Below are 26,305 nucleotides of genomic sequence, written 5' to 3' on the forward strand. Positions count from 1 at the left end.
GTGAGCGATGCGCGGGAGGGTCGAGTGGGGGTGGAGGGGGGGGGGGGGGGGGGGGGGTGGAGACAGGGGCGGGAGAAAGACCTTGAGAAAGAAAATGAACTAAGAGGGTATAAAAGCAATGAAGGGGCACTTTGCCTTAACACCCGCTTTTGAGAACTAAGAGCAGCTAGTATTTCAAAGCCTTGGGAGCGGCCTTTCGCTGTCTTTTTAAAGAGGTGTGGAAGGACATCACCAGCGCGACCGCCCATTGGCTGGGAGGCGAGACCGCGAGCGCAGCCGGCGGCGCTAGGCGGAGGGGGCACGGGCCGGCGCGCCGTCCTCTGGCCGGCAGGGGGCGCCCTGCCGAGCGCCGGGTCCCACGCCGCCCCGCCCCGCGCGCCCCGCGCTCTCTCCGCCGCGCGCCCGCCCGCCGCCCGGCGCCACGCCCTCCACAGGCCAAGGGCCAGTCACCCGCGGGCGGGCGTCCCGCGGCTCCCTCGCCGCCCCGCCCCGCCCGGCCCCGCCGCGGGACGGGTAACGGTTACCAAGCACTTTCTCAGCCGCGATTTTTGCTTAGTCATTGTCTTCCAGGAAACGGTCCCTTCAGTTGGGAGTCAACTCTCCGGCGGCGGCCGCAGTAGCAGCAGCAGCCGCCGCGGCCAGCGCGTCCTCCCCGGGCCGCAGCTCCGTCAGTCCGGCCTCCCGAGGTCACGAGCGCAAGCCGAGGTCCCGCCGCGTGGGGCGGCCAGCCTCGCGCTCGGCTCTCCGGCCTCGGGCACCGCGTCCTGCAGGGCGGCCTCCTTCCTCGCCTGCGGCCCCGTCGCCGCCTGGCCCCCCTCCGTCGGCCGCTGCCATGGGCACCGACAGCCGCGCGGCCGGGGCGCTGCTGGCGCGGGCCCGCACCCTGCACCTGCAGACCGGGAACCTGCTGAACTGGGGTCGCCTGCGGAAGAAGTGCCCGTCCACGCACAGCGAGGAGGTGAGAGACGCGGGGCTCCCGGGGCAGGCCGCGGGGCCGGGAGGCTCCCAGAGGGAAGCAGCGCCCGGAGGGACGGGCGGGCGGGCGGGCTCGGGGCGCCGGGTGAGGCGCGCACCTGGGCTCCGCCGGCGCGGGGAGGCTGGGGCCGCTGGGGTTGCGACGTCGCCTCCGAACCTGCAGCTGCGGGCCGCGCGCCTTCAAACACTGGCAGGTGCAGCTTCATCCCGAGGGACGCCTCCGTCAGTGCTCCCGGCCGCCAGCCGACCTCTCGAACGCACTGGACCCCTCTTCGTGGCGGGGGCCAGGGGGGTGCAGAGAAGACCAGCACCTCCCTCCCAGCCTCCCCCAGCCTCTGGCCCCCCTTCCCCCCACGCCGCGGCCAGGTGAAGACGTAGTTTAATAAGAGATTCGCTTTTCCAGGGTTCAGGTGCAGGTAGTAGTAATAATTCACTTAGCTCTGAGGCTGTTGACAGTAGGTTCTCTGTTGCTGTGAGGCGCAGGACTCCACGCTCGAATTCGGCTTCGGAATAAGGTATGCGTTCTTCTTGCTGAAGATTAATCTGCCTCCGTGTATTTGCCTGAAGACTGATCACTAGTTTGAGGTGGCAGAGATTAATCTGGAATTATCCATGTGATACATACTCGGTCCTCAGCTGGTCATTCCCGAGTGGAGAGTCAGGGTGCCCAGTGAATTGCGGAGGCATATAGGCGGTGTAAGACGTTTTGGGTGCTGAAAAATAACAGTGAATAAAAACAGACCTTTAATTTAGGAGCCGTGTGACTTTGGGAAAGTTACCTTCTCTGAGTCTGTTTATACAGCTTTGAAGCTGAGTAATGATAACGGTCTTCATCAGCTCACTGTGCGGATTAAAAGAGATAATATAGGACAGCGCTCACCATGGAGGCATTTATCACCCTTTTTATCAAGATTTGATTTTTTTTTTTTTTAAGAATTTATCTATTTGATAGAGCACAAGTAGGCAGAGCGGCAAGCAGAGGGAGAGGGAGAAGCAGGCTTCCCGCTGAGCAGGGAGCCCGATGCGGGGCTGGATCTCAGGACCCTGGGGTCATGACCTGAGCCGAAGGCAGCCGCTTAATGACTGAGCCACCCAGGCGCCCCTTTTTATCAAAGATTTTAAACAAATCTTGATTAAAAGAAAAACTGTCTTATGCCATATTATGATATCAGCTGTACTCCTAGGCAGTTTTTGCGCTTTTATATAAGATGTTGATGGTAAACTATGCAGGAGCACATGACGTCCCTCTGAGTATGCTCTGGGCCTGTGAGCACCCATCAGATGAGAACTCTTAGTTGTAACTTTAATAGGAACCAAAACCTGTACCATATTCTGTGACCAGGTTCCATCCATCTCAGTTTGTATACCTTTTTTGTTTAAACCACCGCACTTAGACTGTTTCTCCCCCAAATAAATATTTCTGTATTTAGTTCTATTCTTTCAATTTCCTCCCAGAGCTGCTGGGTTCAGTACACCATTTTCCCTATATGTTGACAATATTGGGTGAAATTTTTGCTCTCTTGTTTCACTACAACACACTTTAAAGTAGTGGCCTTCGAAGTGGTTTGACTTTGGCAAACCCAGTAAGAAATTTTACCTTGCAGTCTAGTTCATAGTCCATAAGGACAGAAAGTAGGATGAGTGGTTGCCTTGGGCTGGGGTAAGAATGGGTAGTGACAGCTAGTGGGCACATGAAGATGTTCTAAAATTGGATTGTGGTGATGGCTGCAGAGCTCTGTAAAACTCTTTACAAAAAACTCTCTAAAAAGCATCGAATTGTGCACTTAAAATAAGTGAATTTTGTGCATAAATTATACTTCAATAAAGCTGTTAAAAATATACCTCAAAGGTTTAATGGAGATATTAACCTTTAGTATATACTGTGTATTATGATTTTTTCTATCCTATTTTAATTTTTAAAAACTATTTCTTAATGTAACGAGTCACACTCCACAGTTTGAAAAACATTGTTCGAAGGACTAATTCTAGTTTGTTTGGGGGGGGGGGCTGCTACATAAGAGGGACAAAATAAGCTAGAAAACATTTGAGGAAAACTTGAAAATAGGGCAGCATATTGTAGGAAAATAGGACAGTTTAGTTAAGGAGAGACATGTTTTGTTTCCCTGTAAAACAAAACAAAACAAAACTTTGTAACAAACAGAGCTCCAAATTGGGATATGCTACTTGAAATGTTTAGCCTTGTGGAATAAAGAAACTGAATAAATCACTCATTATTAAGAAAATTTACACAGTAAGTAGGGAGTTAGTTTTCCTAAAAGTTCTCTTCTAGTACTAATGTGTATGTTTTTTTAAAATTCCATTATCTTTTAAAAAATTTTTTTCACTAGAACTTTATGAAATCAAATCTTGTTTTTTAAATGAGCCATTATAGGACTGTTTTGCTCAGTTCTTTGTTGTAAGAGTATTTGGCCAGATGAATCATGTAGTATATTTAAAACTCTTATATGGCTCCAGATCTAATGATACACTACATTATGATGATACTTACTTCAGTGATCCTATGCGTATATGATAAAAATGAAGAGAACTGAGAACAAAATACAAGGTTAATGTTCAGTCAATATAGATAATATATAAAAGATTAGAAATCATTAGGTTTGTGATACAGTCAATGAATTTCTCATTGTAACATTGACTGTTCTGTGATTTGTCCTGACATTTTGCAGAATCCGAGATTAATTAAGTGGTTTCAAGAAGGGGGTGAATACTCTGAAAATATACTTACCTTCCAGAATTGGGCTTTTTATCAGGAAAGCTTTAAGTACGCAAGTGAGCCATCCTTCCAGAGGAAAAAAATTTTTTTTTTTAAGATTTTATTTATTTATTTGACAGAGACACAGCAAGAGAGGGAACACAAACAGGGGGAGTGGCGGAGGGAGAAGCAGGCTCCCTGCCAAGCAGGGAGCCTGATGTGAGGCTCGATCCCAGGACCCTGGGACCACAACCCGAGCCTAAGGCAGGCGCCCAACAACTGAGCCACCCAGGCACCCCAGAGGAAAATTTCTTAAAATTCTCCCATGATTTGAGCCAAAGCACTCCTGATAGAATTGTTAACTTTTAGTCCTGCTGCCCCAACTTTTACCATTTTTGAAAAGAATATTGACTTGTAATTCTGTCTGGAATAATTATCAACTAATTTTTATTTAATATTTTAAATTTGATTATAAATATATTTTCCATGAAGATAGAGACCTTGTAGATTGAATTCATGTGGATTATTGTGGACAGCACATAAGTTTTTTTGTGGCTTATGAAGCTTAATGTAGATGACTCTGAGCTCTTAAATTGATAAACCAGTTGTCCCTTGTAATTATCTGTAGTAAGATAAAAGCAGTAAAGTGCTGTGTCAGTTTTTATCATAAGCAATCATAGATCAGTGAGTTCAGAAGTTTAGTCTGTGTTATTGCTATTAGGAAAGTGCTTTTGCAGTTTAGGGACTTGATCCCAGTTACTCATTTATTTTTTCATTGATTGCCCACAGAATGCAAAGCACTGTGTCCTTGGATGTTTATAAGGTAATGATTTCAAATTGCTAGTGTTGCCCATTAGTGGTCATAAGTCAGTTTGGTGAGCCATAGAACAGCATGTTTTTTTTCTAATTAATAGAAGCCATCAGAGTGCCTAGCATGTAGTGAACATACCATTTTATAAATTTTTTGTTCTATTTATTTAGGTCCTTACTCTATATATGAATGTATGTAGGTCTTACTTTGGAGCTCTATCAGACAAGTTTGAAATACACCAACATAAGGGATGAAAGATGCATGAACAGTTTAATGGATTTACAACATACTATAATGTTAGTGTAAACAAGTTTTATTTGTTTGTATAAGAAAACATTGAAGACCGGTTGAAGGTATACCTAAGTGGTAGGAAATGACATATGGGCTGATATTATGCAAGTTGACTTATGTAAGATAGGACTGTGGTAGTTCTCAGACTTTACATGTTGATTTCTTGGGATGCTTGTTAAAATGCAAGTTCTGCTGCCCTTAGAGTGATTCAGCAGGTCTAGGATGGGGCTCAGGAACTGGAATTTTTAATGAACACCACAGGTGAATAATGGAGTTCCTCTGGCCATACTTAGACAATCATTTATTTGTCTTTGAGGATTATCTCATAGTGGTTAATACTAATTTTAGTCAGGCTCCCTGGGCTTGAACTCACGTTCCTCTATTTATAAACCTTATTCTTGAAAAATTTTGTTTCTTTGTGAATGCTTTTATGTCTCAAAGGCTTACTTAAACTTCCATTGGTACAAAGACACTTTAAAAATAGATTACTGTATTACATCAACATTTGAAGATTAAGATAAAAACAGATCTAGGGGTGCCTGGGTGGCTCAGATGGTTAAGCGTCTGGCTTCAGCTCGGGTCATGATCCAGGGTCCTGGGATCGAGTCCCACATCAGGCTCTCTGCTGGGCAGGGAGCCTGCTTCTCCCTCTGCCTCTGCCTCTGTCTCTCTCTCTCTCTCTCTGACTCTCATAATAAATAAAACATTTTATTAAAAAAAGATAAAAACAGATCTAAACTTGTCTTTGTTGAAGAAAACAAAAACCTGGTAGAACTAAAATTTTGGTTTTTATGGTTTTTCCTATTCACATCTTTTTCCAACTTATCAAACTAATATATTCTTATTGTAGAAGTACAGAAAGTGTATAGAGTTTGATTAACAGTTTCAAAATGCATTCCTTTTACAGCTTCGAGATTGTATCCAAAAGACCTTGAATGAGTGGAGCTCCCAAATCAGCCCTGATTTGGTCAGGGTGAGTAAAATGTGGATGAAGAAATCATGTAGGTCAAAAGGGAAGTGCAGTAAGCAGGAAATTAATTTCCCCAGTTTTGACAGGGAAATCAAATAGGCAATTAGCACAAAATTCCCTGTGGCTGATTTACTGAGATGGCTGTCTGACCCAGTATGCTTAAGCATAAAACAGAAAATCGAGGATGTGTCACCAACTCTTCAACTAGACTAGATACCAGGATTCTCGGTGCTTAATTCCCATCACACTTTCTTCACTGTGTTCCAGTTTATATTTGGTCTAATAAAGAAATGACTATTTAACAGTTTTGGTTGTTAAATTGCTGTGGTAGAGTATCATAATAATATAGGCACTAGAAATAATTTTTTTAATGTCAGTTTCGAGGGAAACACTGGGTGTTTCATTAAATGTTAATAAATGACTTATCATAAATGTTAATATACAGACCACCTGTCTGCAGACCACTCTTTGGAATCCAACTCAGCCAAAGGCTCATAACAAATTACATCGACTACTTTAAAACTATGGACGAGGACATGCGCTGGAAACAGTTGTTGCCGTGGGCATTCTGCAAGTTTAAACTCCATAGCTGCTAGGCAGATGTTGATTAATGTCTTCTATCAGTCTCTGTTTCTCTGAAATGACCATTTGCCTCTATTTATGCATTACTGACAAACACTAAGCCCTTGATATGTGCCAGGCATTGTAATATGCTCAAGAATTGTGGGAAAGGCCTCACTGTTTACTGTTTTAATCTTGTAAATGTGAGTTAATGTATTTCTGATTTATATATACTAACATCTTACCATTTTGCTCATAAATTATTAATTATAATGCATTAGAATTGCCTTTACTTTTTTATTGCACTCAGAAAAAAAGTCTTGGTTTAGAATGTTTGTGATTAATATAGGAAGCTTTTAACATGTCCTTATGCAGAATGGGTAAATATTTTCATTGGTTTCGTTTTTAAGTAAAATTATGTACTATGTTAGTGGTTATAACTCCTCACCTGCTGCCCCCACCATCACCATTTGTTTGCATTCCTCTGAGTACCTGATCAAAATGAGATCCTTTTCCCCAGAAGATGGATACACAGCATTTTACCTTTGTTTCAGGGCTTACAAACCTTTTGAAGCCCATCCAGACATCAGGTAAAGAACCCTGTTATCTTATGGGTTCTCTGTTTCTAAAGGGCATTATGGACAATAGAAAACATATAGCTAATTAAAAACGTTAGTTTTATATTTACTGTAAACATTGTTTGTTATAGGAATTTCCAGATGTCTTGGAATGTACCGTATCTCATGCAGTAGAAAAGATAAATCCTGATGAAAGAGAAGAAATGAAAGTTTCTGGTAAAGTCCAGCCTTTACAATTTATTTTGTTATACAGTGGAAATGATAGTGAGGTTTTGTCAGGCAGGGAGAATAAGCCTTTCTTTGCTTCTGGTAATGAGTGACTCAGTCACTAAGTGTGAGAAATAGAAAGATTCTTTTTTTTTTTTTTTTAAGATTTTATTTATTTATTTGAGATAGAGAGTGAGTGAGCAAGAGAGAGAGAGAGAGCACAAGTGGGGAGGAGAGGGAGAAGCAGGCTCCCCGCTGAGCAGGGAGCCTGACGTGGAGCTCCATCCCAGGACCCTGAGAAGGCAGACACTTAACCAACTGAGCCACCCAGGCATCCCTAAAGATTCTTTTTAAACATAATATGAACTCCCAAGAGGAGGTTATAGGAGGTCAGTTTTGGCTACTTAAGTGAGTCAGAAGAGGACTTCACCTTCCTTTTCTTCATGATGGTCTCATTAATTTATATGTCAGACTTCAGGAATATTGAGATGGAGGAAATGGAAAGAATAAAGGGAAGGCTTAAGAGCAGTGTCTATCCAAAGCAAGCATAGACCTTCCCTTCCTGGTGGAACACTGCTGAGCAATGGCTGAAGTCACCTGGAAGTGTAGACCAAAGTCTGGGCAACAAGTTGCACGAAGAGAAATAAAATCCATGTTATACCCATTCAACAAATGTATCAAGTCACTATTTACCAGAGACCATGCCAACCTCAGGGAATGAAAAAATAAAGAGACGGGCTGCTCTTGCCCTCAGCTTACTGTCAGCATAGCATAGTCCTTAAAAGCTTGAACTTAACTAGATCAAAATTTCTCAGTATGCAGAGTAGTGACTGGTATAATCTTGGGCTAACAAGCTATTTGACCTCTTTGAGCCTCATTTTCTCATCTGTAAAATAGGGATGCATCTGTTTCAGAGGCTTCTTTGTAAATTAGATGAAATAACACAAAAAATGCACTTGGCACAGTGGTTGGCAAAAAGTTAAGTGCTAAGTAGCTGTGATTTATTACCATTTGTAGTTTTGTCTTGATTGTTATATTTTATTAGGATGGACATGTAAGATGAGATACATACGGCATTGTTTTTTTTTTTTTTAACTCAACTACCATTTATCGAGTCTTGTTTTGTACCAGGCACTGTACTTAGCACATTTTGGTTATATTTCTTCACATGATTCTGAAAACAATTCTACAAGGTAGGTTTATTATCCCCATTGCACAAGTGACGTTAAATAACTTGGAAGTTGTCTTATAACCAGTAAGTGGTTGAACCAGGAATCCATCCACGTATGCCTGACTCCAAAACCCATTTCTTTCTATTAATTTCATATTGTTACTTGTGTCGGAAAGGAATTAAAAGCAACCTCCTCTCTGTGGTTGATTGCAATTCCTCATGGTTTAGATCCATCTTGGAGCTCTTAAAGGTTGACCTCAGTTCCTAGAGGGCTTGAGATTTTTGATAGGTATCAAAATTCTCCCCATATGAAGAGCTTTCCTTTCTCTACCTATCTAAGAATGCCTCTCATTTCGGAGAAGGACCATTTCAAATGGCACAAATTCATGGCCAGAGGGATAGTGGTAAAGGAGGGTTTTCATGGAGTATAATTATGGGAACTATGGATGGATTAAAGTGGTGAAGATTGACTCTCACCTGGTTGGTAGGGGAGTGGTGATGACTTTTAAATAGAGAAGTCGAGTAAGGAAAGCAATGCTTTAGGAAGATTATTTAGTAGTAGAAAGGAAAGGACAAATAAATGTACAAGGTAAATTTGTTATGTTTGTTGAATACCAGGCAATTTACATATACATAGTTCATTAGCCCTCTTTTCTTTCCATTCCCTTTTCTGATTTTCTCTACTACTACTCTACCTATTTGTTGAGTAAATTTAGATTTTGAACAGTGAATTTACATAAAGTAGATCTATATAAATAAATTTGAGTTTGAATCAAGTTAAAGCCTCAATTTTAATAGAAAACTACTCAGCTTTCCTGGTAACCAAAGAAATGCCAATTAATGCAGTCCTGGACAGGTATATATTGTACATACTAAATTAGCAAAAACTATATATATTTTTGATAGTGTTGTATATTGTTAGGAGAGCAATTCTTAACTTTTAGTTGTCTGGTAACTGGTACAAATCTTTCATATAAAAGTAGGAAGTAAATAAAATAGAACAAGATTCAGGGCACCTGGGTGACTCAGTCAGTTAAATTTCTGATTTCGGCTCAGGTCCTGATCTCAGAGCCCTGGGATGGAGCCCGCATCAGGCCATGCTCAGTGGGGAGTCTGCCTCTCCCTCTCCCTCTCCCTCTGCCCCTCCTCCTGCTTGTGCTCTCTCTCTCTCTCTCAAATAAATAAAATCTTAAAAAACAAAACAAAACAAGATTCACAAAAAAGATCATACCCTTTGACTCATACACATTCCTGACAATTTGTCCTTGGAAAATGCTTCAGCAGAAAGTTGAAGTTACCAAGATGTTTATTTTAGCATTATATATGATAACAAAAAACTGGAACTAATGTAAATGTTCAAAAAGTAGGAAATCATTTGAGTTATACCCTATCAAAATTACAGAATAATGTTTAACCACTAAAAATGAGTATGTAGGGGTGCCTGGGTGGCTCAGTGATTAAGTGTCTGCCTTCGGCTCAGGTCATGATCCCAGGGTCCTGGGATCGAGCTCCGCATCGGGCTCCCTGCTCCACAGGAAGCCTGCTTCTCCCTCTCCCACTCCCCCTTGCTTGTGTTCCTTCTCTCGCTGTCTCTCTCTCTGTCAAATAAATAAATAAAATCTTAAAAATAAAAAAAAAAATAAAAATGAGTATGTAAAATTATTCATTAAAAATAGAGTATACAAAAATCTAAACAGTGACTGCTTTCAGTGATGAGACTATTGGCAATTTTTTTAGTCTTTCTACTCTTGGGTTTTCCTCACTTCTCTTTTTTTCCCATTTTTTAAAATTTAAATTCAGTTAATTAACATATAAGGTATTATTAGTTTCAGAGGTAGAGTTCAGTGATTCATCAGTCTTATATAAGACCCAGTGCTCGTTACATCATGTGCCCTTCTTCATGCCCATCACCCAGTTACCTCATCCCCCAACCACCCACCCGTCAGTTTTTCTCATTTCTAGAATGAATATATATTACTATTATGATAAAAAAAATGTTAAGAGAACTAAAGATGTAAAAAAATACTACATAAAGGTAAACTAAATAGAAGTAGAATAAATGTTATACCCTGCCTCATATGACCAAAAGCTAGAAGCTAATGTCTAAAAATTAAAATGGTTGTATTAGGAAGGTGGGATCGTGGGGTTTTTCTTTTCGTTTTTCTTCACATTACAAGCAGTTTTAGCTTAGCCTTTTATTTTAGTTATTGGAGAATGTATATAATATGTTCCATTAATATTTAATTCATAAAAATGTACATTTTGAGTAATTTGTATATTTATGTGACCTGCCTTCTAACAAATGGAAAATTAATATTTGCTTTTTTTTTTTTACAAATGGATATTTTTTAGCAATTGGCATGTAATTTAAAAATTACAGTGGAAAGGTACTTTCATGTCTTAAAATGAAAACTATAAAATTATGTGACTAGGAAAGGAAAAATAATTCATTCAGGATTCTCTGTCAACTTAGTATTGTTGGCAGTGTTAATACTGTCTAGTAGAATGTTACCCAAATTTAGTAATCAGTTTTGTTTTTTTTTGTTACCCAGCAAAACTCTTCATTGTAGGATCAAACTCTTCATCATCAACTAGAAATGCAGTTGACATGGGTAAGCAAAAATTTAACTTTTTACCTTCATAACTTTAAATTAGTATAGGTGTAGTAGTTATATCTTGTGTTCAGGACCAGATGAAAAAGAAGATGAGCTCATTCCAATTTTACTTTCTAAAGTTCTAGCCGGATTTCTTAAGGCTTTTGTCAGATCATATCGACTTACGTAGGTTCATATTTTGATATATATGAGGAACGTAAAAGATGTAACATAATTGTTAACTATACGTTTGGAGATGAAATTCTCCTTAACCATATTCTTAGCCCTTGTAGTACTGTAGATGAAACACCATGACCACCACCTCCACAACAACAAAACAAGCACTCTCATCTTTGTTCGGCACTTGGTCAGATGATTGTGATGTTACAGTTATTCAACATTTTTTCTTTTAAAACATTCTTCCAGTATTATAGGTGTTGAACATTTAAATAATTAGCTCTTTAATATTACTATGGAATGGACAATAATCATTTAAAATAAACCCTTTAAATTATTTTTACAGGAATTAAATTATCTACCTCTATAGATTAGGACCATAAATTTAGTTTTTCAGAGTCTCTAGACTATTCTTTGCCATGACTACCAATTACAGAATATGAGGTCAGAATTCTTGTGATCATATGTACAAGATACTAGTAGAACTGGAGAAGAAAATTTTATGAAGATAAAGAAGCTACCAAAAAATTCCTGGGGCCTAGGAAACAAGGAGGCCTGTTCTCCAGAAGGACTGTCAGAGCTGTGAGTCCCTAAGAAGGAGGCAGGTCAAAGAAACTGACCTGTCTGCCACACAGACCAAGTAGATGAACAGGGACTTACACTTTTTTAAGAGATGGCAATGTTCTAAATGATAGGTAAATTATGAAACTGAATGAAATAATCTGCTATATTAGAAAACTAGTGAACTGCATGGACAGAATTTAGTGGGATACTTGAAACACATTACTTGTTTTCATTATGTAACAAATATTTATCCTATTGTGTTTTCCTTCACATCAGCCTGTTCCGTCCTTGGAGTTGCACAGCTGGATTCTGTGATCATTGCTTCACCTCCTATTGAAGATGGAGTTAATCTCTCCTTGGAGCATTTGCAGCCTTACTGGGAGGAATTAGAAAACTTGGTTCAGAGCAAAAAGATTGTTGCGATAGGTACCTCTGACCTAGACAAAACTCAGTTGGAACAGCTGTATCAGTGGGCACAGGTAAAGCACAGCTAGATCACAGGCACTCTGGGAGGAGCCTGTCATTTACAGTCTTTGCTTCACACTGCTTAGTGTCATGCACAATAGTGGACACTTAGAGTGGGGGGGCTATTCTAAATGTGGGAGTTTTGAGGCAAGCTTTATCTAAAGCACTGGCCTTTTTCATCTCAAATATATACCTAATTGACCTTAATATTAATCTCATTTAAAAGGAGTGACAAAAACCCTAGAAAATGTGTGCTGAAGCATTTATAGCCAGCATGAATTCAGGCCATTTCCTTCGGTTTTACTTTTGTGATAAAAATATTACATTTTGCTTTAGATATGCTTAGGTCTTGGTTCTGATTTCTTAGGTAAGGGAATATCATCTGTAACAAATATTTTGCTCTTACTTAAAGATATAAAATACTTTTGGTTCATAGAATTTGATAAGGAATAAGTGTCATAAATTAATCACCACTCTCTGGCCTCTAATAATGTACAATATTATTAGGGAAATTGCTTACCAGTATTTTACCTTTACCCTCTGTATTTTTCTTTATTCCTTTTACTTCATCCCCAACCTTCTCCTTTGCAGAGCTTTCAGTTTCTTATGGGCAGGAAGACCTTAGAGAAAGTATTGTTCCTCCTCCCTTTGACTTGGTGATAGCCAGAATGTGGCTAAGATTCTGCTGGAGAGACTTGGGTGATCTGGAATGTATCTGTAAATTAACCAGAGCAACTATTAGAAGTTATCAAATTCTTTTTCAAAATGTGTCTGATTTATAACCATATTTTATACTTTAACACTAAATGTTCTTACCGTTGCTATTTGCTCCTTTACCTTTAAGACCTATTCCCTCTTGAAGAGCTGGAATCATCACACTTAGAACCATGTTTGTTTCTGAGGCAAGTGTATTAGATTGCAGGAGAGTTTCTAAGGGTATAGCAGTATATTGGCTTTTCCCCCCATCCTAGAGCTTTCCTTTCCCTGTTATCACTGACATGAGTTAAAAAAGCATACATTAATATATTCATATAAAAATGTTTTATAAATTTTAAGCACTATAAAATGCAGTCTTTCGTATTTTCTAAAATTGTGTTCTTTTATTGCTTTCCACTTTTTCTAGTACTTAATTTAGTGCAATGTCATGATTTTTTTCACTTCTAGGTAAAACCAAATAGTAACCAAGTTAATCTTGCCTCCTGCTGTGTGATGCCGCCTGACTTGACTGCATTTGCTAAACAATTTGACATACAGCTATTGACTCATAATGATCCAAAAGGTAAGACTGAGATTTTCATTTGTTGATTGATCATGAGCTTTTGTCTTACAAGAAGCAACATGTTAAAATTTAATTTTTAATTTTGTACAATGATAAATGCTACCTAGAACTTCTCTTAATAGTCCAAAATATATATGCATTTAGTTTCAGAAAGCTTTATTTTGTCTGTCAATGAGCAAAAAATTGAAGGGATCATTTCCTGAACATCTAGTCTGTTGAAGTTTATAAATATTAAGCTACACAAAAAAGATCTTTTAAGATATTCTAAATAGTATCATATAAAATCTTGTGTAGTACAACAAAAATGGTACCAAACAGCCACTTAGTTAAAGAGGGTAAATAGCTGGAAAGAGAGGCAGATAAAATTTAATTTGAAATTTAAGCATCTTAGGATAAGTAATTGATTAGGTATTTTATTAATCATTTCTGTCAAGACCTATATGTTTGGTGTCAATCAGAAACATTATTTGATTAATGAGAATGTCTTGTCCGCCTTCTATAGTATAATGTTTTATGAACATTTTACAGGATAAGTAGAAAAGCTAGGAAGAGAATGTTTTACACTTTATACGTATTTATTTAGCAGTCTGTCCCATTCTCATTTTTTCACTGTTTTGTAGGAAGAGGAGTTTTAATAGTTACTGCTCCTCAAATGCTAGGCATTATGCTAAATGCCTTAGAGGGATAATCTGTAATCCTCACAACAGCTGAAACTAGGCATTTTATTGTTGAGGAAATAGAGCCTCAGAATTCAAGAAACTAGCCAAGTTCACCCAGCTGGCACGGGGCAGAGTTTAAACTAGGACTTGGTCGTGGCTGAATTGGGAGCCTTTCCCCCTATTCTGTACTATCTTTTTAATTTGAGATGTTAGCATTGTAGTATTTCAGTCTGAAACCTTACTTTCTTATCAGTTTCTATTTAAATGATACCAGAATAGGAGAAAATGACTTTTGCCTCTCCCTTCAGTAATTACTTTCATAAGTAATTAGATTCACTAAAAAAAAGTCATCTTAGTGAAACTCTAACAAAGAACTTCTATGCCAATTTATTCTGAAACATAAACCATTTAAATTCCAACTTTATGTTGGCAGATATTCTATCATTTATCTGTTTAGTTTGGAGGGGGGGCTCTTCCAACAATAATTATTATCAACAGCTGATGGATGAGCCTGCACCCCGTTCTAGCTCCACTTGAAAAAAAAAACTCTTTCCTTTTTCTAGTAGGAAAGGAAATAGGAAAAGACTAAGTTGTCTGGTATTTTACTTCCATGGTAGATGGAAAGCATGTGGGTATGTGCTAATGTATTGTTCTAATTGTATATACATATGAGAAGAGAAATTTAATCCTTTTTTGGTATGTTTTTGCTTTACTGATATAACTTACATTTGGATGTCTTTCTAATTTTAATCCTAAACCCTTTGATTAGAATTTATAGGCTGATCCTGCATATACCATTAATGAATCTTCAGACACTTTGATCTGTAATGAAGCAATTCTTTCCTTAAAAGATTTATTGTGTTTACAGATTCTAAACAGTTGACATAGTTAATTTAAAAGTATGTAATTAAGTTGATAAATAACATAGCTCTCTGATTATGTGTCACATTTTATTTTTTAAGCAATCAAGTTGTAAAACATTTAACTCTACTTGTCATCTAAAATAGAGTTTTGTTTATAAGTCCCCTCTAAAACCCTTCCCCTGTTCTAAAATTACCCTATTCTTCAGAAAGTGCTTATTTTCCATTACTCTTTGTCCTAGAAGTTGTGGTAACAGTTTAACTACAGTCAGGGTGAAATTGTGAAGTAGGTGATCCTGACTCAGAACCTTTCCCTTTTTATTTGTTTTGCCCTCCCCTCATTCCCATTAAATCTGATCTGCCTTATGCCTCATTCCCTCCAGGTCCTGTTCTCTGTCAGATAGACTGATACACAAATCCATGTTCATGTTACTTTCCCAAAGAGATATTTGCCTTCCGTTTATGAAAGTTGCCATTTACTGGCTGCATGACCTTGGGCAAGTTATCTAACCTCTCTGCCTCAGTTGCCCCCTGGAAAAGGGGAGAATATTATCTATCTTGTAGGGTTAACATGTATATTAAAGGAGCTAACACATGTGAAGTACTCAGAAAAGTACCTGGCACGTGATAATAGCTAACATTTACTGAGAGTTTACTATTGATGTTATTCAAATATCACAACAGTTCTTTTGGGTCAATTGGGTCCTATAGCGCTCCCAAATCATACTGTATAGATGGTCACTTAGTCTCTATCTGTGTGGTTGGTTCTGACCCTGGTAGAATCTTTCCATATTGCTTGATTGATTCAACAGACATTTGCGTACCTACAATATGTCATTCATTATTCAAAGTACTAGGAATGTAAGGACCAAGTCAGATAAATTCCAACCCTCATGGAATTTATATTCTGGTGGGAGGAGATGGACAATAAGGTAAATGTTAAATGTGAGAAATGATCGTATGTGCTATGGAGAAAAATTGGCTGAGGAAGAAAAGAGTGCCCAGGTTAGGGGTTGTTTTATATAGGGTAAGTCAGGGAGGCCTCTCTGCTAAGGTGACATTAATCAGAGACCTGCAGGAAGGGTGAGAGCCCTGCGAGAATCTGGAAGAAGAGTGTTCAGGGAAGAGGGAGCAGCTGATTCAAAGGCCCCAAAGTGTGAGTGTGCTTGAGGATTTCAGGATACAGGTATGAGGCCAGTGTGGCTGGAGAAGATGCAGTGAGAGCGGGAGTAGTACGTCCGAACAGGAGTCAAGGGCTTGGATATCAATGTGGAATTAGAAAATAATTATTTCATCAAAGAGATGCAAATAAAAAGGTAACCGTTGCCAGAGTTTTTAAACGATTGCTGGTGCTCGTGAGGATATGGTAAGATTGGCACTCTAACATTATCAACTGCTAGTGGAAGTGTAAAATATAGCCTTTCTGGAAAGCAATTGGCAATATACTGTCTATCAAGCCTTCAAAATGTACTTGTACTTTGACTTTGTCATTCCATAGCCAGGCATGCATTTTAAAGACGTTCAGCATGGCATTATTTTTATTAGCAAAATACTAGGAAAAACCTAAATTTTTTGGTCAACAATGAGGAAATGTATAAATTATGATATCTATATAATGTAGTATCTGGATAATTATTAAAAATGATGCTTCCACAGAATACTTAATTACATGGGAAGATTCATAATAAAAGTTGAAAAGATAAGTAAATTAGGTTGTAACTACAGCATGATTTTCAGTTTTTGAGATATGGAAAGGTACAGAAAAAATGTTGGAAGGATATACATGGCAATGGAAGTAATCTATCTCTGGTTGATAGGATTATGGATACCTTTCCTTTTTCTTCTGTGTATGTACTTTCCTGTATTTTCACTGGCTCTACATTAGAATTGCCTGGAAGTCTTCAAAAAAAAAAAAAAAAAAATTGCAGGCTCCACTCACCAGAGGTTGTGAAATAAATAGGCTGGGGTAGAGGTGTAGGGACTTTCTAAAGAACTACCTGGATCTTTTTGATATTCTGGTTCAGATTCATAGCACACATGAAGGAAAAGCATATCTTATATTCAATTTTGAATTGTTTCTTTTGTTGTATTTAAATGCTTACCTACATGGTAAAGTGCTGTTATTTTCAAACTTAACACTTTGGGTTTTTATTTGTTTGTTTGTTTGAAGAACTGCTTTCTGAAGCCAGTTTCCAAGAAGCTCTTCAGGAAAGCATCCCTGACATTCAAGCACATGAGTGGGTGCCCCTGTGGCTACTGCGGTATTCGGTCATTGTTAAAAGTAGAGGAATTATCAAATCAAAAGGCTACATTTTACAAGCTAAAAGAAGGGGTTCTTAACTACGACTTAGGATCATAACCTACTGACTTGTATTTTCCTTGAATAGAAGATAAAATTGAGATGTATAAAAATTAGTTACTGCCTGTAAATGGTGTCATGGAGGCAGATATTCTTCAGTTATATTTGACAATATGTTATCTGTCAAGATTTGAATACTTCTCTGGCCTCCATATCAGTTCACTCACATGAACTCCACTGTATTGTTTTCATTAAACTATTGTTTTCTAATTGAAATTGTCTATAAAGAAAATACTTACAATATATTTTTCCTTTATTTTTATGACTAATAGAAATCAAGAAAAATTGTTGTTAGATATATTTTGGGCCTAGGTATCAGGGTAATGTATATACATATTTTTTATTTCCAAAAATTAATTAATGGCTTCTTATTCTATAGTATAAGCAATTTAATTACAATTGTTAAAACTGAAATACTGGAAGATATTTTTTCTGTAATTGATAAGATGATTATATCCCAGAGTAACTAGAGTAGCTGGGATCTACTAGTAGTATAAGTAAAATTCGTTTCTTCAATACATGAATGAAAACTTAACTGTCCTTGCTTGTAGTTTACCTATAATGATTTAATCTTGTATTCTTGTGCCATATTTTCCTTGCTATTATTTCCAAGACAAACCAAAGCGAATCTGAAAAAGGAGACTAGAAGCTTTGAAATTATTATTTGGGGGTTTTATAAAAGCAACTATTATCATCTCCAGATTCTTTTTAATACTTGATCCATCCTTAATATTTTGCTATTCATTCAAGAATATTCAATAAGTATTGAGTGTTTACCATGTGCTGGGCACTGTGGGCTCTGGGGAGAAAGGGGACACAGGGAGTCAGAATCAGTTGAGTAAAATGTGTAATATTTGCTCCCCACTAATAACTGACTTGAAGGGACTAACAGCCAGAAAAGGAGTGAAAAAAATCTTTAATTCAAGGCCAACATTGTCTATTTAGACAACCTTTTTTTGAGATACGGTCTTAACTATTTAAAAGCAAAATGATATAATCAAAACTTTAGAGCTAGAAGAGGTCATAGATTATTTATTATAATTCCTCATTAGTTTAAGAACCAGAAAATAGCAAACAAATAAGCTGTGGCCTTTGATATAGACTACAGGTCTCCTTAGGTCTATAAATTTGTATCTGTAACCCAAATAGTTTGAAAAGTTCTTCAAAAATCTCTTGTATGTCAATCAGTACCTTTAAATGTGTCTTAATACATGGTTTATAAAAAAAAAACTAATATAGGGTACCTGGGTGGCTCAGTCGGTTAAGTGTCTGCTTTCAGCTCAGGTCATGATTCCGGGGTCCTGGGATTGAGCCCTACATCGGGCTCCCTACTCAGCGGGGAGTCTGCTTCTCCCTCTGAGCCTCCCCCCTGCTCATGCTCTCTCTCTCTTTCTCGTGCTCTCAAATAAATAAATAAAATCTTTAAAAAAAATTAATATATAAAACTAATTTTGCCCAAGTTTTTTCAACTTAGAGAAAAGTGGTTCCATATTCAAAGTCAATACACTAGGGGCGCCTGGGTGGTGCAGTTGGTTAAGTGTCCGACTCTTGGTTTGGCTCAGGTCATGATCTCAGGGTCATGCGATCAAGCCCCACATAGGGCTCTGACTCTCAGCGCCAGAGTCTGCTTGGGATTCTCCCCCTCCCTCTGTCCCAACCCTGCACGCGCATGTGTGTCTGTGCACACGCGCTCTCTCTCTCTCTCTCAAATAAATAGATTTTTTTTTTTTTTCAAGATTTTATTTATTTATTTTGACAGAGAAAGAGAGACAGCGAGAGAGGGAACACAAGCAGGGGGGGAATGGAAGAGGGAGAAGCAGGCTTCCCGCCGAGCAGAGAGCCCGATGCGGGGCTCGATCCCAGGACCCTGGGATCATGACCTGAGCCTAAGGCAGACGCTTAACGACTGAGCCACCCAGGCACCCCTAAATAGATCTTTTTTTAAAAAAAAAAAGGAAATAGAGCAGACTCTTCCTATCCTAAATAATGTTTTGTAGTTTACTGGTTGGATAATTTGATCATAGAATTGTAACATGAAATCAGCTGATTTATTTGTTAAAATTCACTTAGACTTAGAGCTTCCTAAAGCCTTATATAGCCTTTATATTAATTGTATATAATGTTATGGAATGTATATAGTTAACTTTTTTATTTGGAAATGTGTAACATTTTTTCATATAACATAAGTCTTTAAACAAATGTTCATTTTAATTTAAGCCTAAACAGTGAATTGGTCAAGATATTTTAAGAGGGAACTTTATATTAATTTGTTGCTTTTTAAAACCCTAGACTTATAAAAATGGATTGTTCGAAGGGTTATTTTGAAAATGGAAAAAAAAAAAACTTATGTTACTAATTGATACAAACATCAGAGGAACTCTTTTTGTGTACTTTCTCCCCCCTCTCTTGACAAAGAAGCAAGATTATAGATTCATTTTGTGAAGGGGATTGTGTATGTATGGAATTTTAAAAAGTTTATTTGTTTAACTTCTGTACCTTTAATTTCTGTTATTGAGTAACCATTTAAAAAAAATGATGTTTTAAGACTTGACAATTTTCCAAACTGGTGTTCACATCTTTTTTTTTTTGTTTGTAAACTATCAGAATATAGTGAATGCTTTTCAAATATTTAAGGACTTAATGTTTAAAAAGCCATAAAATAAAGAACAGTAATACTACCAAATAATTGCTTAAAGCTGAAAGCTAAGTTATCAATAGTGTATATAACAGATATGTTTTCTGGGGAGAGGTGTATCCAATGACTCAAGGTAGAAAGAATTTGTATAATTTTTTTTTTTTTTAGTAAACATGAAAAGCTACAGTTTATTACATTTACAGAATGTACTGGAGCCTTACATTAACACAATGTACTGTAACTTAGAATTTGTTCTGTGATGAGTCTATCTTATATTCTCATCCAAGAAACTGTAGTCACCAGAAGGACCAAGGTGTCTTATAAAATATGTTCACATGGTGTAAATTATGCAGACCACATTGTGCCAGTACGCTAGTAGAGTATCCATTTAGGGATAGCCAGTGCTAGATTGAATCACAAATAGCTAATAATTTTTCTGTTCTCAAAGAAAATCACTTAAACAGCTATGTGTGGAATGGAAAATAAAGCTACTCTATTTTGAATGAATGGTCAGACTTTTCCCTACCAGAGCCAAGTAGTAACTGAAATAGGATCTCGGATCTCAGTTTTCAGTGATAAAAGGTCTTAAGATTCATTTAATTACATCTCATTTTTTAACAGATTTTCTTTCCAGCTTTTCCACCCAGCATTTTCAGTATTGGGGAATGAAATGATTGACAGTTCATCTCTCTGCCAATTGTACATTTAGAGAATTTGAAGTTGTTTTAATGAGAATTTAAACCATTTGTTTTCATAATCAAATATACCAACTTATGATTCTGAACATATTTTTTAAAGTTAACTTCCTAATGTACCAGAACTTGTACCTGTCATTTCCTCATAAAGTTGTTGATGGGATATGTCAGTTTTATTTTTGAAAACTATGTAACATAACTTTCATTAATATTTTTTATAGTTTTCAGAATTAGAAATACACTTAGGACAGGAAAATGTTTTCATTAGATGTGTCTATAGTGGTGTATTATAAAATACAGGCAAAATATAAAGCATTAATATTTATAATAGTCTTTAATTTCACCTATATTATGAGTATTATGAATTAATTAAAATAAAGTGTGTTGTATATTGTTTAATTGAGTTGTTTGGGTAGTTGAAAGCATCCTAGAGTATTGATTTTGACCTATTTGAACTCAAACTGAGTATGATTTGAAGATAAATTATGAATAATTTTTAAATATCCAAGCCATAAAGCTATTCATGCGTTCATTCATTCAAAGACTTATCAAATGCCTACTATATGCCAGCCACTGTGTAAGGTATTGGCCGACAGACACAGAAATAAACAACCTCTGTCTTCAAGGAGCATATAGTATAGGTTGGCGGGGGGGGGGGCGGGGGAGAGAGATCTGTACATGAACAAGAGCAGTAGAGTCCATGTGTTAATGATCAAAGTGGGGAAAAGGGATTGGGGGCAGATAGAAGGAAGTGGGGCTAGGGACTATCTACTGCTAGGAGACTTCCCTGAAGAAATTAGCCTTAGAGCTGGATGAGACTGGGTGGGCATTCTGGCAGAGGCCTTTGTTTGCCTTGTTTGTAAATAGGCTTTTATTGAATGATGAACAATTTATATGTAAACTTTAGGAATTCAGTGAAAACACGTTCTTAAAGAGCTTGCCCTTACAGCTAGAAAGGAATGGCTTCTGTTAAGACAAGAGTAAGTAAGGTTGGAAACGTAAAATTTTATTTAAAAAAAGAGGCTAAAACTTGCCCAAATCCCGCAAATAGAATATGGCTGTTATAGTTTCACTACCAGAAAAGCCAAACAAAACTTTAATATGTATCTCTCAGCAATGAATAAATGTATAAAATGTCATACAAGATTTTTATGTGTCTGTTGGTCCATTATTTTGAAAGGTTCATGTTTTACAATATGCATTACTTACTTTGACTCAGCTGTGTTTTCCTTGTTTCTTTCCTCACTGTTGATTTCTGCATCCTACTCCATTTAAGTTCGCTTTTTTCTTAGTATGTCACTAGTAATTCTTTCACTGAAGGTCTTTGTCTTTGGGCACAGTAAACTTTGTAGGTCCTGTTTGTCTGCAAATGTCTTCATTTTGTTCTCAATCTTAAGTGACCATTTGACATTATAGAATTCTAAATTTCCAAATACTTTCCCTGAGCAATTTGAAGATAATATTCTATTGATTTCCAGCATATATACTCTTCCTGATGAAACTCTGGATTTCCTTCCCTAGAAGTAATGTCTTTTTCTCTAGTCTTTTTTTTTTTTAGTTGAAAATTTCGACTTATTTTGACGTGTATGGAATTAGAACAAAGGAAAATTAAAACTGGCTGCAAAGCTTTTTGATAACAAAAAGCATAAAAGAAAACACTGATAACTGGATTTAATCAAAATTTAAATCTTATGTTCCTCAAAAGGCACTTAAGAAAGTGAAAATACAAGCCATAGACTGGGGGAAAATATTTCCAATACATACTTCTGATGAAAAATAAGGCATAATCAAATTATTTTTAAATTGCACTTCAAAGGACACTGTCAAGAAAGTGGAGAGACACCCCACAGAATGATTAACATATGAATAGCCAATCAAACATTAAAAGATGCTTAACATCATTATCAGGGAAATGCAATTTAAAACCATAAGGAAACATCACTAGAATACAAAATAGCGACAATTTTAAAAGGCTGACAGTACCAAATGTTGACAAGGATATGGAGCAAACAGAACTCTCATATTGCTGGTGGGAACGTAAAATGGTATGACTACTATGGAAAATACCTTGGCATTTCTTACAAAATTCAGTGTTCACTTACCATATGGCGCAGCAATTATTCTCCTAGGTATACAGAGAAATACAGATGTCCAAAAAGAACATATATAAATGTTTATAGCACTTATATTAGCTGAAAACTGGAAACCACCCAAATGCTATTAACAGTTGAATGGATAAATGAACTGTATTATAATCATACAATGGATACCAAGCAATAAAAATTATACACAGTAACATAGATGAATCTCAGACACATGCTGAGTGAAAGAAGCTAGACATGAAAGAGCGTGTACTTACATGAAATTTTAGAGCAGACAAAATTATTTGATAATGGCATTTATTGCTGTTTCTGGGTACCTTAAGGTGTCTCAAAAGGTTGCAGTCAAAGTGTCAGCTGGGATTACAGTCTTACCTATATGCTTGATTGAGGTGGGTCTACTTCCAAGCTCGCTCATATGGTTGTTGGCTGGACTGAGTTCCTTGTTGGCTATAGGCCAAGAGGCCTCCCTCATTTCCTTGCCACGTGGCCCTCTCCATAGGACAGCTCATAACATGCAACTAGCTTCCCACAGAATGAACAGGTGAGACGGTGCAAGAAGGTGGCCAGCTTTTTTGGTAACCTAATCATGAAAGAGATCTATCACTTTTGACATTCTTTTCATTATCACCAGGTCCAGCCCCCCACTCAAGGGTTTGAAACTGGGAGATGGGATCATTGGGGACCATCTTAAAGCCAACTTTAATTTTACATGTAATATGTAATAACTACATATTAGTTATTATGTAGCGGAATAACTACAAGTAGTAGTTATTTTTAGAAGGCTCATGAACTAAAACTCCCATCTTTTGGTTAATGCCTGAAATTCCAGGGAGAGATTCAACGTTTCAGTTTAAGGGTTTAATTAGTAAAATATTGACTATCAAGGGAGAGTTTCCCTTTGGGCCTGAGTGATAACTACTGTATTTTCATACTATATCTACCTAAAATTGCGTATTTGCCCTAAATCCACATTGGGTAAAGAGGGTAGGCAAAAAGGTAGAAATGGAAACAGGGCAGACCTGGGAAGCCCACTTAAAACAAAAACAGAACATGGTGCAGTTTTGCCTATTATCAGCCAACCTGTTGATAGCAGACCAGCTCAGTCTTCTCAGATTACGAATATGTACTGACGTTTTAATTTGTATTTTGTTTCTTAATCTTGTTAGATTGTAATGTTTGGGAGTTTCTGTTTAAAGTGGCCGTGCTTGCAAGTGAATATTACACATTGATTTTTTAATATTCCCCAATTTTCTATACCCACTCCTGTGATCTTAATTTCATTTTCTTTTCTTTTTTTTTTTTTTAAAGATTTTATTTATTTATTTGAGAGAGAGAGAGCACATGAGAGGGGGGAGGGTCAGAGGGAGAAGCAGACTCCCCGCCGAGCAGGGAGCCCGATGCGGGACTCGATCCCGGGACTCCAGGATCATGACCTGAGCCGAAGGCAGTCGCTCAACCAACTGAGCCACCCAGGCGCCCTTAATTTCATTTTCATGCATTTGCTCATGTTAAAGTTGTAGAGTTCACGAGTTAGTGCATGTAACCTCCAATAGGTTCACTTTCCTTCCTCTACACCATTCTACCTTCTCTTGGAATCTAACCTGTCTTATATTCTTCCTCTTACATAGTCTCATTGCTACATGGCCATACTAAAATTCCTTCTTTGGGGTGCCTGGGTGGCTCAATCATTAAGTGTCTGTCTTTGGCTCAGATCATGATCTTGGGGTCCTGGGATTGAGTCCTGGCATTAGGCTCCCTGCTCAATGGGGAGCCTGCTTTCCCTCTCCCTCTCCCCCCTGCTCATGCTCTCTCTTGCTTTTGCTCTCACTCTCTCTCAAATATATAAATAAAATCTTTTTTAAAAATAATAAAATTCCTTCTTTTTGTTCCTTACCAAATTCCCTACAAGGGTCAGTCTAAACCTTTTTCCATCCCTCTAAACAGATGAATCTTCTGTTTACAGAGAAGATTGAAGTTATCCATCCAAAAGCCCCTCTTCTTCCCTCCACTTTAATTTCCTTGCATTCACATTCTTTTTCTACTTCAAATATTAACTCTTCCCTCCTGCCTCAAAGAAAGGAGCATTCTTCTGTGGCTAACTCCATCTCTGTTTTTTTTATTCCATTCTTCAGTTGGATTTGGCTCAGCTGCAATAACAGAAAATCTCCAAATAAGTGACTTTAAAAAGTGATGAATCACTAAATTCTACACCTGAAACTAATATTATACTGTATGTTAACTAACTGGAATTTAAATAAAAACGTGTTTCAGGTGAAACAGATATAGAAGTGCGCTGTTGAAGACAGATATGGCAGCTCCATCAGTTGTCAGGGACTCATGTTTTCTTTCTCACTGCTCTGCCATCCCTAAAGTGTGGCCCTTATCTTCATTGCACAAACTTGCTGCTTGAAACCTGAGAATACAGCTTTCCAGGGTGAAAAAGGAAGTTAAAGAAGTCAGGGAGGACCTCCTCTTTTCCTATGTCCCTAAAGAACTACACAACAATTTATACTAATTGGCCAAAATTTAGTCAGCCACATTTGGCTGCAAGGGAAACTATGAAAGGACCTATTTAGCTGGTGGTCATGTGCCCAATGAAAAAATCTGTGTTTTGTGACAATAAGAAAAAAATTGGTTTTCTGTTATATAGATTTGGTGAAGAACTCATCCTTTCTTGCCAACAGTATCCCTTTCCATTCCCCTCAGATATATTCTAACTCTCCGTATTTCATCCTAAAAGAACACCAAACACCTTCTCTTGATTCTGGTCATTCTCTTCACTGCAAGAAAAAAAAAATTTTTTTTTATTGCTCTCCTTTAAAATTTAACATTTCTGGGGTGCCTGGGTGGCTCAGATGGTTAAGCGTCTGCCTTCAGCTCAGGTCATGATCCCAGGGTCCTGGGATTGAGCCCTGCATCAGGCTCCCTTCTCAGCGGGGAGCCTGCTTCTCCCTCTGCTTCTCCCTCTCCTGATCCCCCTACTTGTGCTCTGTCAAATAAATAAAATCTTTACAAAATAAATAAATAGGGGTGCCTGGATGGCTCAGTCGTTGTGTCTGCCTTCGACTCAGGTCATGATCCCAGGGTCCTGGGATCGAGCCCTGCATCGGGCTCCCTGCTCAGCGGGAAGCCTGCTTCTCCCTCTCCCACTCCCCCTGCTTGTGTTCCCTCTCTGGCTGTGTCTGTCTCTGTCAAATAAATAAATAAAATCTTTAAAAATTAAAAATTAAATAAAATTTAACATTTCTTCTTTTCCGCTTATTTCCGATTCCTAGTCACCATCTTACCTTTAGACAGCCTCCTAGTCTCTGAGTTTCTGGAACATTTAAAAAATACATCTTTACCCTAACCGAGTCTTTCGACTTTATTAATAAAAAATTAAATTAATATTTAATTTCACGAATAAGACAAGAGTACGTCGTTACAAAAAAAAAATAATGCAAACGCCTCATTGGGTCACACCCATGACTACGTTAAGACCAAACATATGAGAGGATGGTTGAAGTTGGAAAGAAGATGCGATTTTCCAATTCGTTTGTGTGAAACTGGGACGAGGACCCTCCGTCACTGCGGTTTCGCCGCCCCAACGAAGGTGTCTCCCTGCCAGAGGTCGGTGGGTCTGAATTTAACCGCACTGGA

The 26,305-nt window shown here is 38.0% G+C and overlaps 1 protein-coding gene and 1 long non-coding RNA gene across 2 annotated transcripts; one reads left to right on the top strand and one right to left on the bottom strand.

The window, feature by feature from the left end:
• Positions 1 to 425: 425 nt before the first annotated feature.
• GCLM (glutamate-cysteine ligase modifier subunit) lies at positions 426 to 18,521 on the top strand. Its single transcript, XM_032423338.1, has 7 exons — positions 426 to 958; positions 5,698 to 5,763; positions 7,031 to 7,115; positions 10,830 to 10,889; positions 11,889 to 12,091; positions 13,242 to 13,356; positions 17,046 to 18,521. The coding sequence occupies exons 1-7, from the start codon at positions 833 to 835 to the stop codon at positions 17,213 to 17,215; spliced, it is 825 nt and encodes a 274-aa protein (XP_032279229.1). The 5' UTR covers positions 426 to 832; the 3' UTR covers positions 17,216 to 18,521.
• Positions 1,120 to 26,175, bottom strand: LOC116644073. Its single transcript, XR_004301693.1, has 4 exons — positions 25,954 to 26,175; positions 23,039 to 23,246; positions 12,598 to 12,792; positions 1,120 to 1,688 (listed from the first exon to the last, which is right to left on the bottom strand). It is a non-coding gene; the product is annotated as an uncharacterized LOC116644073 (long non-coding RNA).
• Between the last annotated feature and the right edge of the window lie 130 nt (positions 26,176 to 26,305).

This window comes from Phoca vitulina, unplaced genomic scaffold (assembly GCF_004348235.1).
Source record: "Phoca vitulina isolate PV1807 unplaced genomic scaffold, GSC_HSeal_1.0 scaffold2, whole genome shotgun sequence".
NCBI lineage: Eukaryota > Metazoa > Chordata > Mammalia > Carnivora > Phocidae > Phoca > Phoca vitulina.

Coding starts and splice junctions, on each gene's coding strand:
- GCLM (XM_032423338.1), top strand. CDS start 833: ATGGGCACCGACAGCCGCGCGGCCGGGGCGCTGCTGGCGCGGGCCCGC. Junction 10,890..11,888: donor TAGAAATGCAGTTGACATGG/GTAAGCAAAAAT, acceptor CCTTCACATCAG/CCTGTTCCGTCCTTGGAGTT. Junction 12,092..13,241: donor AGCTGTATCAGTGGGCACAG/GTAAAGCACAGC, acceptor TTTCACTTCTAG/GTAAAACCAAATAGTAACCA.